This window comes from Oryctolagus cuniculus, chromosome X (assembly GCF_964237555.1).
Source record: "Oryctolagus cuniculus chromosome X, mOryCun1.1, whole genome shotgun sequence".
NCBI classification, from domain to species: Eukaryota; Metazoa; Chordata; class Mammalia; order Lagomorpha; family Leporidae; genus Oryctolagus; species Oryctolagus cuniculus.
In genome coordinates, this window is record NC_091453.1 from 101,912,238 (window position 1) to 101,932,701 (window position 20,464).

The following is a 20,464-nucleotide window of genomic DNA, read 5'->3' on the forward strand; positions in this document are numbered from 1 at the left end:
TCTACCACTTGGGTGGCAGAGAAAAAAATAACTTCATTTAAAAAATTTATATGTCTCTGCAGAAAACTTTCTGCTCTTTAAGCTTTGTCCATACCTCTCCTAACATTAATTCACCCTCCTTTTCACCATATTCTCAAACTGTCAAAATCACTGTTATGCCTTTTAATATATATGTTAATTTTAAGTAATATTTAAGGACCACACATTAACTATTACTTTTTAAAGATTTTATTTATTTGAGAAGTAGAGTTACAGACAGAGAGAGGGAGAGACAGAGAAAAAGGTCTTCCATCTGCTGGTTCTCTCCCCAATTGGCCACAATGGCTAGAGCTGAACCGATCAGGAGCCAGGAGCGTCTTTGGGTCTACCGTGCAGTTGCAGGGGCTGCCTTCTGTTTTCCAAGGCCATAGCAGAGAGCTGGATCGGAAGAGAAGCAGCCAGGAAATGAACTGGTGCCCATGTGGGATGCTGGTGCCGCAGGTGGAGACTTAGCCCACTATGCCACAGCACCGGCCCCTAAAATGATTTTGAGAAGTGTTGTATGACTTTTTTCATGGACTTTTTTCATGTGATAACCTTCTTTTCCTCCCTAATTCCATCTGGATTATGTCTTGTCCTTTTTTTTTTTTTCCTTTGGCTAGTGGGTTTTTTTTTAAAAAGATTTATTTATTTATTGGAGAGGCAAGTTATAGAGAGGTAGAGGCAGAGAGAGAGGTATTCCATCTGCTGGTTCACTGCCTAAACGGCCGCAGTGGCCAGAGCTGGGCCAATCAGGAGCCAGGGGCTTCTTCCGGGTTTCCTGCTTGCGTGCAGGGGCCTAAACACTTAGGCGGTCTGATCTTCCACTACTTTCCCAGTCCACAGCAGGGAGCTGGATTAGAAGTGAAGCCACCGGGACTTGACTGGTGACAATTTAGGATACCAGGACTGCAGGCAGTGGCTTTATGCTCTATACCACCACATCACCAGCCCCTTGATTATGTCTTACCCAGTAACATTTTAATACAGTATGATATTGGGATTTCAAGATCAGAAGAGTTATTTATAGCCACATATATAAAGTTAGTCTGAGTCCTGGTTGGGGTTGAATTTTGAAACGTTTTTCTTAAGTGGAGTTATAGTCATGAATCACTATTTTCTAAAGTTAATCCTATGTGTTAGGGTAGTCTCCTTTATATCTTAGGAAATAGAGGGAATGTGTTACTGTTTTTTAAAGATTTATTTATTTGTAAGGCAGGCAGAGTGGTGCAGTGATAGGGAGATAACTTAGGGAAAGATTGTCCTTCTGCTGGTTTACTCCCAAAATGGCCATGACAATGAGGGCTAGGCCAGACTGAAGCCAGGAGCCAGGAGCTCCATCTGGGTCTCCCATATAGGTGGTAGGTGTCCAAGTCCTTGAGCCATCATCTACTGCTTTTCCAGACAGATTAGCCTGAAGCTGGATCAGAAACAGAGTATCTGGTACTTGAGCCATTGCTGTGATATGGGATACAGGTGTCACAAGCTACAGCTTAACCCACTGTAGCAAAATACTGGCCCCTGTATTGATTATTTTACCAGACAATTTGGGTTGTTTTCTGTGGGAAGGAACACTAAATAAAGAATGCAGTGGCTGGCGCCGCAGCTCACTTGGCTAATCCTCTGCCTGCAGCGCTGGTACCCTCGGTTCTAGTCCCGGTAGGGGCGCCAGATTCTGTCCCGGTTGCTCCTCTTCCAGTCCAGCTCTCTGCTGTGGCCCAGGAGGGCAGTGGAGGATGGCCCAAGTGCTTGGGTTCTGCACCCGCATGGGAGACCAGAAGCACCTGGCTCCTGACTTCAGGTCGGCACAGCATCGTGGCCATTTGGGGGGTGAATCAATGGAAGGAAGACCTTTCTCTCTCTCTCTCTCTCTCTCTCTCTCTCACTCTCACTCTCTCTCTCTCTCTCTCTCTCACTGTCTAACTCTGCCTGTCAAAAAAAAAATGTAGCTATACCAAATGACATTCAATCTGAAGGCTAACTCTGTGGATATGTGTTTGTGTGTGGTGTGTGTGTGTGTGTGTGTGTGTGTGTGTTTCTGCCTGCCTGCCTACCCGTCTTTGTGTCTTTTGTTTCAATAAAAAGGAATAGTGATGTTAAATAAATAAATATTTGCTCATTCTCACACCTACAACCTCCTTTTCTTTATTCCTCAAATTAAAAGCATGACCAAGAAAATAGTAGTGGAAAGAAAATTATAGAGTGAAATTTCCTTTCTTAGTTACTAAATTTTTTATTAAAATAATCTTTATCTCCATTTTTGTTTTTGCAGAGATGGCATAGAATTTGCTTTTAAAGAGCCTAATCCACAAGGGGAGAGCCATCCACCTTTAAATTTGGCATTTCTTGATATTCTCAGTGAGTTTTCCTCTAAACTGCTCCGACAGGACAAAAGAACAGTGTATGTATTTGCTAGAAATATCCTATTATATTTCACTCTGGAATTCTTAAGAGCAGTTGTTGACTTGGTTTCACTTCCTTATACACATTTCATAGAATTGTAGGATTGCATGACTGTATAAACTATATACTTCAGTGATTTATATAATTTACAAATTATGACTACATTATGTGCACACTATTGCATTTGTTCTTATGAGTTCCCTTCCTAGTATGGTTATGACTTTTTAAAAAATTATTTATATTAGAGACAGAGATCTTCCATATACTCGTTCACTGCCAAATGCTTGCAATAGCTGGGGCTAGATCAGGCTGAAGCCAGTAGCCTGCGACTCAGTCTGGGTATCCCACTCAGGTGGCAGGCACCCAAGCACAATGAGTCATCATCTGCTGCCTTCCAGGGTGCGTGCATCAGCAATAAGCTGGATTAGAAGCAGAGCTGGATCTAGAACCAGGCAATCCCACTTGGGCTATTGGGTCCCAATTGATGTCTTTACCACTGTTTCATAATCGTTGCCCCTAGCTGTGGCTTCTGAGGTGTACTTGAATCCTTTCTGTATTTTCACTTGTATTCTTGCCTTAACCCAACTAAGGAGGGAGCCTTTAAAAGAGAAATAATATTTATGGTCCATTGTGAACTGATTAGTTAATCTGTGTCGTGAGTTATGTTTGCAGTAGAAAAAGTAGAAATCCCTACTTTATTTTTTTACCTTATTGTTCTTGTCCTCAGAAGACCATGTAAGCAGGGTACTTTTTGGGGATAGCCTCCTAAAATGTTGACTTGTAAGAGAGTTCTTCAAAATGTGTTTAAGTTCTCAGAATCATTTTTGCACCTGCACACTTGACTTTGAGGTAAAAATGAGCAGAAAAATATGAATGCCTCATGGTATAGCTAATCTTTTCCCACTAGTATTAAACGTTGCATAGACACTGTTGATCATAGAAATATAGATTAAATATTGAAGTACCATTTCTTACATACCAGCTTAGCACAAGTTTTAGCCAAGGTTGTGGATCAAGTAGGGCCATATATTGCTGGTGACAGTGTAAATTGTATCATCTTGTGGAGCTATTTGACAGTGCCTAGTAAAGTTAAAGATTCAGCTTAATTCTGCCTCATGAGCCAGTACTTTCATTCATAGGTTGATACCTACATTAAATTTTGAACATTTATACAAGGAGACCCATAAAAGAATGTTAGCTATTCATATTATTTGATTAGGGAGAAAACAACCTAAATATTGACCAACTAGAAAATAATTTATAGATTGGTAAACAATGGAATACCATACAACACTCAAAATGGCCAGATTTTAAAAACATAACACTGAATACAAATAGCAAAGTTCAAAACTGTACCATAAGGCAACTCTGTATTAAAAGTACAAAAATAAGCATAAGAATGAGAAATAGTAAATTCAGGTTAGTGATGACCTTGGGGGCAAAAAGGAGGAGAAATGGGAATAGCTTTAGTGAGGATTACCTATCTGTAATGTTCTCTTAAGCTATGTGGTGAGTATTTATTTGTAAATCAATGAGTATATTTTGGCTCAGTTGACTAACAGTTCTCAGACTGGTAGCCAGTTCACAGGCCACACTGTGACGTGTGTATGACTGAAGTAGATTATAAATAAAAAGACATATTGAACCATTGACACAAAGCAGTATGTTTTGTAATTGATGTCTCGTGTTCTAAACTGGTACGTTGGAATTGATTAGAATTAGTCTTTGTAATGACAGCAAATACTGAGTTGCACTTTAGTTAATTATCTTCATTTATTCTTAGTATAGTTTAGCCTTACTGAACTCTGTGTCAAAATCTGGTGCTTGAAACATGATTATGCTGCTTACCCATTTTTAGCACTATGGGCACATTACTAATTTTTCTTATTCTTTATTTCCTCATTTGTAAAATGGGAAGAGTGATTTTCCTCACAGAACTTTAAGGAATCTGAGAGAAAATGCCCAGCACATAGTAGTACATGAATGTTAGTTGAATTTTGATTGCAAAATTACCTAATCATATAAGCCTTGTCATAGTTGAATCCAAAGATACATTTATGATTTACATCATGCTGAACTTTTTTTTGCAGATAGGGACCATACTGATTGAACTTTGCTTCTATTCCTCATGCCTAAGACTTAGTAGATGCTCAACAAATGTTAAGCTGAAATACTCTGAATTATTTCATTCATTGTGAAAGTCTTGATAGAGACATAATTGCTCATCACTCTCCTGATGATGCCGAGATTGAATAGTGAAGTAATGTATCCATGCTCATACGGCTAAAAGTTGATAGAACTTTGTAGTTTTATATATCAAAATTAACAATTTTTACTTCTTTTTAAGGTATGTTTACTTGGAAAAGTTCATGACCTTTCAGATGTCACTCCGAAGAGAAGATGTGTGGCTTCCACTTATGTCTTACCGAAATTCTTTGCTAGCTGGTGGTGATGATGACACCATGTCAGTTATTAGTGGAATCAGCAGTCGGGGGTCAACTGTGCGGAGTAAAAAATCAAAACCATCTACCGGAAAACGGAAAGTGGTTGAGGGAATGCAACTAGCACTCAGTAAGGATATAGCTTATTCTCTTTATATATTTATCCCTAATGTCTTGCTAACAGAATTATCATTAAGGTTTACCTTATTTCATATTTGATGTCATAGCTTACATAATATATCAGTTATGTGTAAATTGTCATTTAAAGCATCTTATTTATGTGCATTCAGGTCTCAAAACTTTTCAGGTGCAATATCATTTTTCGAATGAGAAAATTAGCAGAGATTAAATAACTCTCCTGAGTTACATAGATAGTAAGTAGGAGAGCCAAGCAGTCTGACTCTAGATGGCTGCTTTTTAATCACTGTGCTGTACTGTATGCACAGGGAAATAGATTTGAGTATTATCATTTAGTTTTAAGTGGAACAGCAGTTTCAGAGAGGTTTCAACTTCTAGATTTCTGTGAAGAGATCATTCATTAATCATGAAGCACTTCATAGAAGTTCACACTGGAGATAGGAATACATTACGGTGTTGATGCTCTTGGGCTGCTAACTGTCCAGGATTGGTTTGAAATGGGCCCATGGGGACATTTTTTCCTGTCTGAGACCCTTACAAACAGATCTGCATAGCTGACAAAATTTGTTGCAGTTAGTATTGGCTGAGTAACAAGTTAATCCAAACTCGGGATATAGCAGGGATTACGATGTCTGCAGCTTCAATTTGGAGAACTCAAAGACTGGAAGCTAGCAAGGAAATTGTTCTCTGTTTTAAATAGAGAAATTACCAAATGAAAAGATGTTTTCTGCTTATTGTTGTAAATCTTAAAATGTTCTTCTTAATAAACAATAGCTATAGATTTGTGCTAGGTATCACATTTCTCCTTTTCCTTAGATTTCATGAAACAGATAAGGAATTGATCTTTAGATAGCTTCTTACAAGTTACCAAACAAGATAAAATTTTTACAGAGTCAATGTTCTTATTTAGTCAAGTTTTTGGAATGAGATGTGGAAATTGAGGCATTAATAAGTTCAAAGAAGGGAGGTTAAATTCTGCTAAGTTGGTTGCACTGCTGGAGTCTAAACACAATGGAGCTTAAAGGCTGATAGAACTGTATCATAAAATGGAAAATTTATGTCTAATCCATCTATTAGTAGGGTTTAGCACATTTTTTCCCACTCTTTTTTTTCCTTAAAAACTTACATAATCTTCTAATAAAATTGTTTCCCTCTAAACTCAGAGTCAGTCAGTCAGTCACAGTGTGCTCTTTTACCTTCTAAATCAATGATTTTCAAAACAGGCATTTTGTTCAACATATTTAAAACACCACTTGGGGTGAGCACATCCCACATCAGAGTGTCTGGGTTTGAATCCTGACTTAGCTTCTGATTCCTGCTAATTTGTATCCTGGGAGACAGCAGGTGATGGCTCAAGTACTTGGGTCCCTGCCACCCATGTGGGAGACCCGGATAGATTTCCTGGTTCCCAGAATTGTCCTGGCATTGCCCCAGCTGTTGAGGGAGAACTAGCAGATGGAAGTTAATCTCTCTTCCTAGCCTTTCTCCCTTCCTGTCTCCCTGTTTCCCTCTCTCCCTTTGAAGTAAATAAAAAAAGATTTAACTCCCATTGACTCAGTGGCACTTGTATGTTAATTTGTCTTTTATTAATCATGGCAATATCTATAGGCACTTGGAAAAAGTTTTTGCAGGTGTTAAAATAATTTTTTTTTTAATTTTAGTGCTTGATGTACATATGGACATGTACATTCCTTGCAGTTGTTCTCATCTGCTCAGAAGTCTGTATCCCATAGATTGGGAATCAGTCTCCTGTTGTCTCTGTTGCTATTAGCACATCTCACTCAGCTGGGCTGTACCTCTAGCATCTTGACTGGCCTGTTTGCTTTCCAGTCTCAGTGTTCTTAAGTTCACTGTCCACACTGCCAGTACATTGACTAAAACATGTATCTCACCAAATTGCTTCCCTTATAAACTTTAGCAGCCATGTCCTCTCGCTTTAGCACAGCTTATGAGACTTTGCAACAGTAGATTCCTGCTTCTTTATCCAGTGTTGTCTTTTGCCACTATTGCCAATCTTATGGCCTAGGAATAGCAAACTATTAATTTGAACCATAATAAAGGCCCTTTTTGTAGCTCAAATGTCAGCAGATTAATATGATTCTTTCATTGGTGTTTAATGCCTCAGTACCTACTATAGTTAGAAGTTACTTCTGGGTAGCTGGTTGTGATCTCTCTAACTGCTCCCATTCCTCCTTTCCTCCCTCTCTCCATCTCTCCCAGCACTTTGCACACAGTATTGTATTTGCCTGGTTGTTCTTCCTCTGAAACTGTTACATAACCGTATGGCTGATACTATGTCTTCCATACACCCTTGTGTCCCCCTGTTCCTAGCTACTAGCATGTGGAAAGAGAGCAACCAGAAGTCTATTCACCTGAATAGATTATATTAGACATCTGATTAGTCCTAATTAGTGACTGAATTTCATTGTTGTTATCTTTTTCAGCCGAAGAAAGCAGTAGTAGTGACAGTATGTGGTTAAGCAGAGAACAGACGCTGCACACCCCTGTTATGATGCAGACACCACAACTCACCTCCACCATTATGAGAGAGCCCAAGAGATTACGGCCTGAGGATAGCTTCATGAGTGTCTATCCAATGCAGACTGAACATCATCAAACTCCTCTTGATTATAAGTAAGTACACTTGATCATTTTCTATACTAGAACTTTATTAATTACATAGAGAAAAGTTAAGTTAAAAGAAGAATAAAATTCTCCTTGAAGCACGCAGGTAACATGGATGTTAGCTCAAAGACAACAAGAGGAAGCAAGGCAACAGCAGGAGAGAGCAGCAGTGAGCTATGTTAAACTGCGAACTAATCTTCAGCATGCCATGTAAGTGAGAGTGCCTTATTGTCTGAGTCTAGGAAGTTCACTAATTCATTTTAACATTTTAATGTGTGCCTTATCTAAAAATTTCAGCAAACTCTCTAAAGTAACTAAGCTGAAATAATCAAGGAACTAAAAATTGGTCTTTCCAACAGAAAAAAAAGAAGTTTTAAGTTAAATGTTAACTAGTTCAGCCGAAGAACCAATCTCAGGTTGATCTGTTGGAAAACTTTAAATATGAATCCTTGTTTATTTTGGTACACAGAATTTTAAGTATAGTTCTGTCATATCTTAATTTATTTCCCCACTTTAGTTCAGGCCCTCATCTCTCACCTGAACTATTGTGTTAGTTTTCTAACTGGTTTTCTTCCCTCAGACTTCCCATTTATCTTCTCACCAAACCCCTCCTTTCACAACCTCCCACCACTCCATCATTCACACTGCCATCAAGAATTACAATCTAGAATAAAAGTCTTAACATGTAACTTTTTTACTTAAAAATCCTCCCATGACTCCCCATTGACTGCTGGATAAATTCCAAACTCCTTAGCTCATGGCATGCAAGATCTTTGAAAGTATGACCCTTGCCTACATTTTAGTATCATATTTCACTGCCTGGCAACTGGTGAAATCATCATAAAAGAACAGGCTCAGGTGTCACCTTAAGTGAAGCTGCGATCATCGATGCTCCCATAACACTGTATATATTCATATTTCTTACAGCACTTGCCATGTTGTATTATAATTATTTGTTTGAATTTATCCCTTTCTCTAGAGTGTGAGCTCCTCAAGGGCAGGGACTGCATTCATTGCCTGTCAGTGTTTGGCTCATAAAAGGTGCTACATGAAAATGTTCAATGAATGACTACAGTTGTTCAGTGTTTGCTTTTTAAATAATTTTTTACTGAATTCTGTATCAGAATTTTATGTATCTTTCTGTTATCTTTTTTAGCTTTGACTATAAAAGAAACAGCAGACAAATCTTTAGATAATGTTGTATATGTCTTGCTTGGTATGCAGGGGAAAATTTGATGATTCTAATAAAATTTTTGAGTTGAAAGCATTGTACTTGTAACATAATGTGGTATGTTTTAATGCTAGGGGATAGTAACTGTTTCCCTCTTTTTAAAGTTTTATAATTTATCAAGTTTTATTGGTTTCTAAATGATAAGCATTTCCCTTGTTTTTTTTTTTTTTTTTTTTTTTTTTTTTTTTTTTTAAATTTATTTGTGAGAGAGAGATCTTCCATCTGCTAGGTCACTTCCCAAATGGCTGCAATGGCCAGAGCTGGACCTGAAGCCAGGAACCAAGAGATTCCTCCAGGTCTCCCACGTGGGTGTAGGGGCCCAAGGACCTGGGTCATCTTCTGCTGCTTTCTCAGGTGCATTAGCAGGAAACTGAATCGGAAGCGAAACAGCTGGGAATCAGACCAGTGCCTATATGGGATGCTGGCACTGCAGGTGGTGCCTTAACTCTATGCCAAGTGCCCCCCCCCCCCATTTTTTTCTTAAATGATCACTTTTCCCAATATAAATTCAAATTAGCTGTCTTGATAGCTTGATAGTGGTCTCTAAGACACAATACATACTCTGTCGCATGTATAGATTCCCATCTTGACTTGGCTGATAGGGCCGTAATCTTTACTGTTTCTTGACTCTCTTTTTCTCCATTTCTGTAGCCACATTCTCCTTGTTCTTATTTCATGCTGGATCCTAAAACTCATTTCTTAGCTTCCAACCAGTTAGCAGTCCAAATATGCCAGAATTCTACCATAACAGTCATTTGGTCTATATCTGTCCCCTAAAAATTTTGTACCAATTCTCAAGATCCTCTACAACATCTCATTACTCAGTACCATTTATCATTCTTTTGATTGCATCTTGTATTAGCTTCTAATTATAGGTAACCTCCCCAGGCAATTACAAGGGATTGTGATTTCGGTTAAATAACCCTTGCCAGAGGATTCTTTTGGTTGTTCTAAGACTACAAGTGGTCTGTTGCCTGGGACTTTGCAATATTTTAGTTATACAGTGATTTTTTTTTGTAATTATCTACCCTATAACTGGAAATAGTTCCAAATCATCTTTCTCTTTTTTTCATAGTTTATATCACAAGTTATCCTCCTTATATTCCAAATGAAATGCAGAATGGATTTCTAGTTCTTGTTAACATGGTGCACAAAACATATATACTCATTTCTCAATTACTTCCATTAAATACAGTGAAATTGTTTTTTACTGTCCAGAATAATAATTAAGAATTAAAGTCCAATTTCAGCGTATTTTTTCAGGAGGCCTGAATGATATTGTGCCTTGTTACCTATTTATATATTAAATCACAGCATAGTATTGTGTGTAAATTTAGTAAATAATGCCTAGGATTCTGGTACTTTTGGTGAGGTATGGCCAGAGGAGGTCTTTAGGTTTAAAAAAAAGGCAGTGTCAGCCAAACTGGGGGAGAAGTCACATTCAATTTCACTATTACATTGGCTACTTTATGCTGATGTGGGTTAATTTGTGAACCTAGTTTATTCACCATAGTTATGTCATGACACAGAGCTTTTGTTCTTTTCATTTTGCATTTCTGTGTATCTTAGTTTTAAGTTTTATAGGGCATAATAATCCAAGTTTCAACATAAGTGTGGCTCATTTCTCCCTAAGGAAGAATTAATTCCATCCTTCAGTATATCCTTCAAACACTTGATGCCTACTTCTGTTGTAGCATTTATTACATTTTGTCATAATTTCTTGGTTTCCCGTAGTAGACTGTGAGCTCCTTGAGGGCAGGAACCATGTCTTACTCATATTTTGTTTTCTTTTTGGGGCATCCGTAGGATATAGGAAAAGCCTATCACATAGTAGGCACTGTTTGAATGAGTAAGTGCATGTGTGCCTGGTACCAATTAGGTACTGAGTGTATGAGTGAGTGATAGTTAAAATTAGTATTACATGTTGATGAAAAATATATATATTTTGAAAATGCCATTTCTTGGTCTCTGTTTTATATTTGTTTATTAATTTGTACCCTGCCTACTTTCAAAAAGGATTTGAGGTATCTTGTATGTTCCCATGTGGGAAATTCTCATTGAACTTTATAAATGGGATATCAGAACTATCAAGCTGTGTTGAAATAATGTAGAAGAAATATTAACTCCTTATCATTTTAGACAGTCAAACATGAACATCGGGGTTTGGCATCATTGATGACATAATCAATGCCTAATCATTCTCCCTGACCTTTAATTCCATCATTTTCCATTATACTTGAATATAGAGAGCCACATAGTTGCTGCCTGTATATTAGTAGTTACAGCTTTGGTTCAGATCTTGACTTTGTTTTATATTTTTCTAGTCGGCGTGGTACAAGCCTAATGGAAGATGATGAAGAGCCAATTGTTGAAGATGTCATGATGTCCTCAGAAGGGAGGATTGAAGATCTAAATGAGGGAATGGATTTCGACACTATGGATATAGACTTGGTAAGAAACTTACTGATTGCTACAAGATGGTCAGTTTAATTCATTTGGAAATCAAGTTGCATATTTATTAGAGAAATACTTGCCATGAAAAAGAGTGTTTTGCAAAAAGAGTAAATGAAATAGTTGCTGGGGTTTATGTATATAAGAAGGGAAGGAGAAGAGGATGAGGTTGGTGAGGGCATTAGATCCTGTTTAAGATGATAAAAAGGTGCCGGCGCTGTGGTGTGGCGGGTAAGGCTGTTGCCTGCTGTGCTGGCATCCCATAGGGGGGCGGTTTGTTTCCCGGCTGGTCCACTTCCTGTCCAGCTCTCTGCTATGGCCTGGGAAAGCAGTAGAAGATGGCCCAAGTGCTTGGGCCCCTGCACTCACGTGGGAGACCAGGAGGAAGTTCCTGGCTCCTGGCTTTGGATTGGTGCAGCTCTGGCCATTGCAGCCAGTTGGGAAGTGAACCAGCAGATGGAAGACCTCTCTCTCTCTGCCTCTCCTTCTCTCTCTGTGTAACTCTGACCTTCAAATAAATAAATAAATATTTTAAAAAGATGATAAAAATTGTTTGCCTTTAAAAATAATTTAATGATATGTAGATTTAAAGGCCGTATTTTTGCTTAATATTAGTTTGATTGTAAAAATCAAATGATATTTAGTTTTTTTTTTTTTCAAAAATATGCATTGATTCACTTAAATACCCCATCATCTTATGATTTTCCACTTATTTTCCATTATCAAAACAATACATTAACTTTATAGTTCCTTGTTACCGAGCCAACTTTTCCATATAAGATAATACAATAAAATTATTTGAACTTGGAAACTAAAAATATATAAAGATGTATTTTTTATCAATAACCACATCATATACATGATTAGAATTTACAAAATACAAAATTCTGCATTTTTTAAAGATTTATTTATTTATTTCAAAGGCAGAGTTACAGAGAGAGAGGGAGAGACAGAGAGGTCGTCTGTCCGATGGTTCAGTCGGCACATGGCTGCAATGGCCAGATCTGTGCCCATCCAAAGCCAGGAGCCAGGAGCTTCTTCCGGGTCTCCCACATGGGTGCAGGGGCCCCAGGACTTGGGGCCGTCTTCCACTGCCTTCTCAGACCATAATAAAGAGCTGGATCGGAAGCGGAGCAGCTGGGACTCGAACTGGTGCCCACGTGGCATGCTGGCACTGCAGGTGGTGGCTTTACCCACCATGCTACAACGCCAGCCCCTTTTGCATTTTTTTTAGCAAATATCTTATTTTTTAAAGACTTATATTAATTATTTGAAAGACAGTGTTAGAGAGAAAGGTCTTCTATCTGCTATGAAACCAGGAGCCAGGAGCTTCTGGGTCTCCCACTTGAGTGCAGAGGCCAAGGACTTGAGCCATCCCCTGCTGCTTTCTCAGGCATATTTAGCAGGGAGCTGGATCCCATATGGGATGCTGGAGCTTTAGGCGAGGGCTTTAACACACTGTGCCACAGCACTGGCCCCAGCAAGTATCTTACTTAACTTTATGAGGTGGGATGAGAGAATTAAGGATATTGAAGCTTGACTGTTTGTCTAAGGGGACAAAACTGATAAATAATAAACCTGAGATTTTAGTATAAGCTGTATCTTTTGATTCTACTCTTTAGTGTGTCTTGTGTATTCTCCTTTAAATGAAAGAAATAGTTAAATATGGCATCTTTTTAGTATAATTTGGCACCTTTTAGTGAAAATGATTTGAAGGATTTTTTAAAAATAAATTGCAAAAAAGGGTTTTCCCGTATGTTGCTATTTGGGAAATTACTTTTTCAAAATAATTTTTTTTACAAATGAATTGTTTTTGTGCCTTTAAGCATTTTGTAGTTTGAGTATATATTATTGGAAATATTGTAAGTTATGTTTGCAATCATATAGGCCATTTGAACACTTAATAATTATTAATCTGGATATTTTCAGATAATATCTGCTTTATAGATACTGCAAATAACAACTTCCTTCCCTTTATTTCTTAGCCACCATCAAAGAACAGACGAGAGAGAACAGAACTGAAGCCTGATTTCTTTGATCCTGCTTCAATTATGGATGAATCAGTACGTTTAATTTAAATGTACCCCAGGATTACAAAATCAAAAACTCTATGTTCAAGGTTCAAGAGTGGAGCAGCATACTGAGAGTGGATGAAAACAATTGGGTGAAGGAAAAAGAGCAGGCAGGCAGGCAGGCAGGATTTTGGTGGGAAAGGAGAGGGTGGTGTTGCAGTGGTAGCAAATTAAAAATGCTTTCAAATCCCTGACTGGGACATGAATATTAAAGAATTTGATCATTTTCTATAGGTTTGGATTGCCCATTGAAAGATTTTAAATGAGAGAACAGCATGATCAGAATTAGGCTTCAGAAACATTTCCTTGGTATTTATGGATATCTAGGATGAATAGGAAAATAATTATACTATTAAAGGCATGGTGAAAAATAATGAGAACTTGAACAAAGTTGTTGATAATGAAGATAGGGTATTGAAATGCATCGAATGAACGGTTTGTTATCCTCCTCCAACACTTAATTGGTTATTAATGAGTTTTGTCAGTTCTTTCTTTTAAAAACCTCTCAAATAAGTCCCTTGTGACATATTCTCAATGACAATGCCTTCGTTCTTTAAGTCCTCCTCAGTTTTCACTTAGACTATTGTGGAGCCTTTAAACTGATTTCACTGCTCCACCTCTCCTTCATATCTCTTCTGAGGTTAGCTTTCTAAAATGCAGGTCTGCTCTTCCAGTTTTAAGTCTTTTTAGTTTTTTCCCCACTGCCATTAAGAAAAATACTCCAACTCCTCAGCCTGGCAAACAAAGCCTTCATGATCTGGCTCCTTTACCACCTTAACTTTACCACACGTATTCTGTGCTCCTGTGCTCCAGCCATACAAATCTTGTAATTCCTCTCCAACACACTGTGCCCTTTCATGACTCTTGAGTTTGTATAAACTTGTTTTTCTGCCTAAAGTGCCCATTCATTTTCCTCCTAATGAATTCTTTCTATGCTCGCTTCTGCCATTACTGTGGAATTTTTGCTGACCCTTCCGGAAGATAGATATTCTGCTGCCTTGACAATGTGTGTATACTTTCATTGTGCTAATTACCAGATTGGCCTAGTAACATAGGTTTTATTACATGTCCTGGTCCCTCAATAGGGACCAATCTTAAGGTGGTGATGGTTTTATTCATTTTGATTTCTGCCTAGCACAGTAGGTGTTTAGTTTTGTTAAACAAGTATATCATTTAGGTACCCTTTCATCTCACTTTTTTTTTTATCTACCATTTATGGTCCTTCCTCCTAACATCTACTACCTCAGGTAGTTAATGCACCATCCTCTGAGGTTAGCCTTTATGCCCCAACTTTTTTTGTTAAGATTTTTTTATTTATTTGAAAATCAGAGTTACAGAGAGGAAGAGACAGAGGGAGTGATCCTCCATCTGCTGGCTCACTCTCAAGTGGCTGAAATGGATAGAAGCTTCTTCCGGGTCTCCTACATGGGTGCAGGGGGCCCAAGCACTTTAAGTTTTCTCCCAGGCCATTAGCAGGGAGCTGAATTGGAAGTGGAGCAGTGGGGATACGAACTGGTACCCACATGGGATGCCAGCATCTTGGGCAGCATCCCCATTTGCTACACCACAATGCAAGCCCCTATTCCCTGACTTCTGTCATTCCCTCCCCAATCTGTGTTTTCAGATAGCTTTAGAAATATTTTGACAAATTAATTCACACTAACATTTTAACATTATCAGTCATTTGACCCAAAGGACAGTTTCATAGAGTAGGAGATAGAGAAATCTTTGGACAGACCACCTTGGAGTCTTTAAGTTAGTATTTCTCAATCTATGATGTGCCTTTGAGTCATTAGATTCTGTTTCACTAGGTCTGGAATGTGTCCTAAGAGCTGTATCTCTAATAAGTGCTGTTGCTTCTTCAGGTCTGCAGACCACACTTTTGGTAGTAAGGCTCTATTAGTATGTAGGTGACCTACTGTATCCATAAATATAGTGGAAAATGCATATTGATGTATTTGGTTTTCTTTGTAATCTAAAAGAATGTGTATTTCCCCATCTGTTAATAAAATATGAGAGTAGTGATTATGATGAGAGTTGAAAGAAAGTCTTTTCTAGCAAGTATACTGAAGTGTATTTATCCAAAAATTTATTGCATTAGAAGTTGGTGCTAAAACTTTAGACAGGAATTGATATTCTAGTGCATCTTGAGTATTGCTTTAGAAGTACAGAAGCCAGTATTATTTGATGCCATTTCTATTGGGTTTAATAATCTCACGCTGTCTCTACTATTAGACTTAGCAAAACTAAAATCAGACTTCATTTGGAGGAAACATCAAAAAAATGTAATTAAGAAATGAATTGATGTGGGCAGTTAGAGATCTTCAAGTTTTTTTCATGTACTCAGCTAATGTCAGGAGAACTTTAAGCATCTGCTTACTTACCTGGAAAAGGGTGTTTTTTTGATTACTAAAATAATGAAATAGCAGTATAAATGGTATCTGTTTTTGTTAACATTTAGAGTAAACTGCAACTTGAGTAAGGGCCAAAATACCGATCTAATAATGATGCTATTTACAGTAGTTTTTGACATTCTTATGTATATTGCATATATAATGACTGAGATGCTTTTATTTATTTTTTAAAGATTTATTCATTTATTTGAAAGTCAGAGATACACACAAAGAGAAGGAGAGGTAGAGACAGAGAGAGAGGTCTTCCATCCACTGATCCACTCTCCAACTGGCCGCAATGGCCAGAGCTGCACTGATTCAAAGCCAGGACCCAGGAGCTTCTTCCTGGTCTCCCACATGGGTGCAGGGGCCCAAGGATTTGGGCCATCTTCTGCTTTCCCAGGCCATAGCAGAGAGCTGGATGGAAAGAGGAGCAGCCGGGACTAGAACTGGCACCCATACGGGATGCCGTGGCTACACTTACTGCACACAGTGCCAGCCCCAACTCCTATTATTCTTAATTTGATAATTTAGCTGCTTCTGCTACTAACACTAGGAAAATGAGCACATGTACCTATAACTGTAGTTTTATACTATTACCACATGATGGCGGCAGTCACAACTGAATAATCTTTAAAGGTTCAGCTATCTTTAGAAATATTTGATGTGCTTGAGTTTATTTTTTAATATACATTAAGATTTGACTCAAATTAGCAAGCATAAATCAAAAAATGAAATAGTAGAAATTTTTGAATATAAAGATCTGTTTACCTTAATAAGATACAATCAAGCCTATGATACGTGAGTCATCCAAACAATAGTAAAATAGGGATATAAATTCTTTAATGCCTGCTTATGAGATTCTCCGATGCTGAGTAACTTAAATTCTGCTAATATAGATATTTCAGGTGTCTAATTAAATTCTAAATATATCTTTTGTAACATGATTTTCATATCATATATGAGTGGTAATAAATTCCGGACAAATCATCTTTGGATCACATATACATAAGATTCTAGATTTATATTATCTATAATATGTTATGTTGTATGTAATATATTTATTATAGTGCATATCACTTATAATAAGATATTATTATATTATTTATTATATTTGTATTTAGCTGGTTTTATTTCTGGGAGGAATTGGTTTACCCCATGGTGATAATGGCTGTTTTGTGTCAATATTGCTACAACACGCCAAAGCTTGATGTTTGTACTTTAAAATAGTGTTCAAGGGTTTATGAGTGCTAATGCAAACATTAGAAATAGGTATGTGTTAGCACAGAAGAGTGTCAATAATGTTGCTCTTTTCCTGTGTTGAAATTCTTTTCTTAGAATTAGCTGTAATATACAATTGGTAAAGTAAGGTTCAGAAAAATTGAGCTAATTTAATGTTTTAGTAGGGAGGCCCAAGCTATAACCTCATTTGTGCAAAACAATAAAAGCAATTTCAGGTGTTTACATGCTCTATAGTCAGGAAAGAATTTGTCTTCCATGCCACACTTTGAGAATTGCTAATTAGGATTTTTACCTTTTCATTCATCATCAGACCTTTCCTTTACTAAGTTTACTGAGTGTTAAGGCTAGAAGTGACCTTTAAACATCATCTAGGCTTCTTGGGTGCAAAAATTCTAGGCATCCGAACTCTTGACTCTATCCAACAAAGGCGAACCCTGAACCTTGTTGAATAGTAAAGGGGAGGACAAGGGCTGAGTAGTGTGATAGTTATGGCTAATGGATAGGTGAGAAATGGGATGAGTCATTTGGTCCAAATTTCACAATACATATTTTAGAATTTCCTAAAATCTGTAGGTCCGTTCATTGACTCAGACTGGGTTTTCTAAAGAAAGTTTCCTGTTTTCTTGATATTTGTTTTGGTCTGCCTATTCAAAGATCTTTTTAAAAATTATGCCCACTTCCTAGTTTTAAAGACTCGAACTCTTTCCAGTGAATGAATGTCAGAAGTATACTAGTATGTCAGGAAGCACATTCATTTGTTAATTCAATAAATGCTACGTGCCTATATTCAGAGCACTGGGACTACATAAAAACATAAGTAAATCAGAGTCCCTACTCTTAGTTATATTTGTGAGGTAAGTAGCATCATGATTAGTCCTTATGCTGTTATTTTGTTATTTACTAATGGTCAATACATTTTACAATTATATAATTAAAGAGGCAGGACATTTTCAAAGTGGTTTTATTAGCATGATTTTATAATTAAGTATTTACAGATATAATTTATAAAGAAATGAATGACTATTTTAACATTTTTTTTTCTTTCTCTCTCATTAGGTTCTTGGGGTGTCAATGTTTTAATACCAGTACACAATTAAATCTGTGATGAAGTCATTCTCTAAGTGGAAGAGGAAATTTTAAAAATAAAGTGTGGTAGATACAGTGAAATTCTGTACAGATTTTTCTCTAAGGAGAATATGACATGCTTATGCTTACCAAGATCAAGTGCATCGAGGGGCAGTTTTGTTTGCCTGAATAAAGTAAAGGACAAGTAAACAATTTGATGATAAGCTACAGTTTTTTCTTAGAAAGTAAATATTTTATTTATGCGCTGTTAGTTGGCTTTTAAATCAATTATTTCATGCTTTTTTAAAAAAGATAACAATCTGAAGAGGCATTTGGTACAGATATAAATTCTCTCACATTTATTTACTGGTTGTACTAAATAATGTTGACCTCTGCTGGATTTCTGTTTACATCCAAGAAACAAAGTTAAGGATAAGTTTATTCCCCTGACCCTGAAATTGTAGGATAGAATTGTTTTTAGCATTCTAAATTTAAATGCTTAAAACGTCAATCAACAAAACTTTGTTTTGAATATTGTAATTGTGGAGAAAAATAAAACTTATAAGCAGAACTTTTACAATTTTTTCATCTAAAATGTATTTTAAGATATTTTTAAAATCCAAGAGCTTCTCTATACTTTTCAGAAATATCCAGAAACAGTGAACTGCCAGAAGGTAACCAGTCTCAAAACATGCTTATCCCATTATCAACCCTGAAAGTTTGCTTGTCCTTTAAGATAAAAATGTAATGTTGTGATATTCCTTCCAGTAGTGCCACTGTATTTTGTCTCCAAATAAAAGAAGCTTATTGTAGTATGTTTGCAGAAAAATTCTAAACAAAAATTATACAGCTTATTAGAGTGTGGGAATAGGGTTCTAAATTTTAAATAAAATTATATATATATATAAATTGGTGCTGATTTTATAATTGCGCAGTTTGTTTAGTTTTTTCTTACTTTTAAATTCCAACTTAAAATTATGAGGTTTCAGAAATATATTGAAAGTTTAACAATGTTTAAAAATAGAAAAGCATGAGTGTTCATGCTTTAAAATGATTTTTAAATTTGTATTTTATATTGTTTTATCTATCTGTCTTTGCAAGCAGTCTTCAGGTTAAAGATACTTCTAACAGGTTACAGTACATTTCCTCTGTATGTAAATTAGATGGGATAATAGAATTCATAACCCATAATATTCTTTGAAAGCTAAGCTTTAAACTTCATTTTATGTCCTTTCACAAATAAATTAGTTTAAAACAGAAAGTGGCTACTCGCCATTTTGACATCAACTCATTTTGCGAGGCTTAGGCAGCTAGACATCGTTTAAAACAAAATATTAACTTATATTACATGTGTATCTTTTGTCAGTCGTCTCTCAGTTCTTGAGGTAAATTATTTTAATCATTCCATGCCTTAATATGCTTGCAATACAAGAATATCTTCAGATGGGTGAATACCAAAAGGCTTCCAGTATTTAGAGTCAGAAATCAAATAAGCATTGGGCTGTGGTAGCCAAAAACCATAGGTTAGCTAAAAGATCATGATGAAGTACAATTATTTTATTAAATCATGGTTAAGAACAAGTGAAATGAGACTTGTCTAACAGATTTTCCATCAACAAATATTGTTACATGCAAAAGTATTGCATATGTTGTTTCACACACCACTGCATTTACTAGAACTGCTGAGAGGACTGTATATATGATTTTAAACCTAAGTTGATTTTTTTTCTCACTCTTGAAAGGAGTACTTCTTTGTGAAAGCAGTTCTTACAGCTTTGTTTTCAACCAGCTAAAAATGTTTTATATATTACTCTAACCTGTTGTCCTCCACATTCTATTGTCCTAATTGTACTGTTTTCTGATTTGTATTTATGTCTTGAGACAGTAACTTTTTGAATAAAAATAAACCTACAGTGTGTTGTATGTTTTATCTCTTGTAATCAAAGAGGGAGGGTGGATATAAATGATATGCAAATTATATCTATTGCATCTTTTAATGTGTTCAATTGGGAATAATTTATAGAAAACATAACCATTTTATATTTTTAATAAATCATACCTATTTTTAAATGAGACTAAATCCCTAATTGGATTATTGCTTTAAGATAGGAACCTATAACCATTATTGCTTGAGTTTTTATCTAGTATGGATTATTAAACTTACTTTCAAAAGCCTACATTGTTCATTCAAGATACATTTGAGTGTGTGCTATGTTCTAGGTATGTGTTAGAGGTTCCTCCCTCATAGATCCAGTAGGGACTAAGTGCTAGGAAGGAAACTAGCAAGGTAGATTGAATTAGAAAAAGAGTCTGAAAGCCTGAACTATCTTAGATAAGGGGCTTATGGTATGAAGGTAAAGGCTGACTTTCAAGAATTTGCTAATT

General features: G+C 36.6%; 1 protein-coding gene across 15 annotated transcripts in view; it reads left to right on the top strand.

The window, feature by feature from the left end:
• Positions 1-19,992, top strand: part of STAG2 (STAG2 cohesin complex component) — a 164,977-nt gene extending 144,985 nt beyond the window's left edge. For 7 of the 15 annotated variants that reach the window (XM_008273043.4, XM_070066329.1, XM_070066331.1 and 4 more), the window contains 7 exons: positions 2,291-2,419; positions 4,769-4,992; positions 7,445-7,634; positions 7,725-7,835; positions 11,181-11,307; positions 13,293-13,370; positions 18,071-19,992. In XM_008273043.4, the coding sequence (XP_008271265.1) occupies positions 2,291-2,419; positions 4,769-4,992; positions 7,445-7,634; positions 7,725-7,835; positions 11,181-11,307; positions 13,293-13,370; positions 18,071-18,094 (883 nt within the window). In that variant the 3' untranslated portion in view covers positions 18,095-19,992. The remainder of the gene's footprint in view (positions 1-2,290; positions 2,420-4,768; positions 4,993-7,444; positions 7,635-7,724; positions 7,836-11,180; positions 11,308-13,292; positions 13,371-18,070) is intronic. The other 8 variants (XM_051826895.2, XM_070066337.1, XM_070066335.1 and 5 more) reach the window with 2 other exon arrangements.
• The last annotated feature ends 472 nt before the right edge of the window (positions 19,993-20,464 follow it).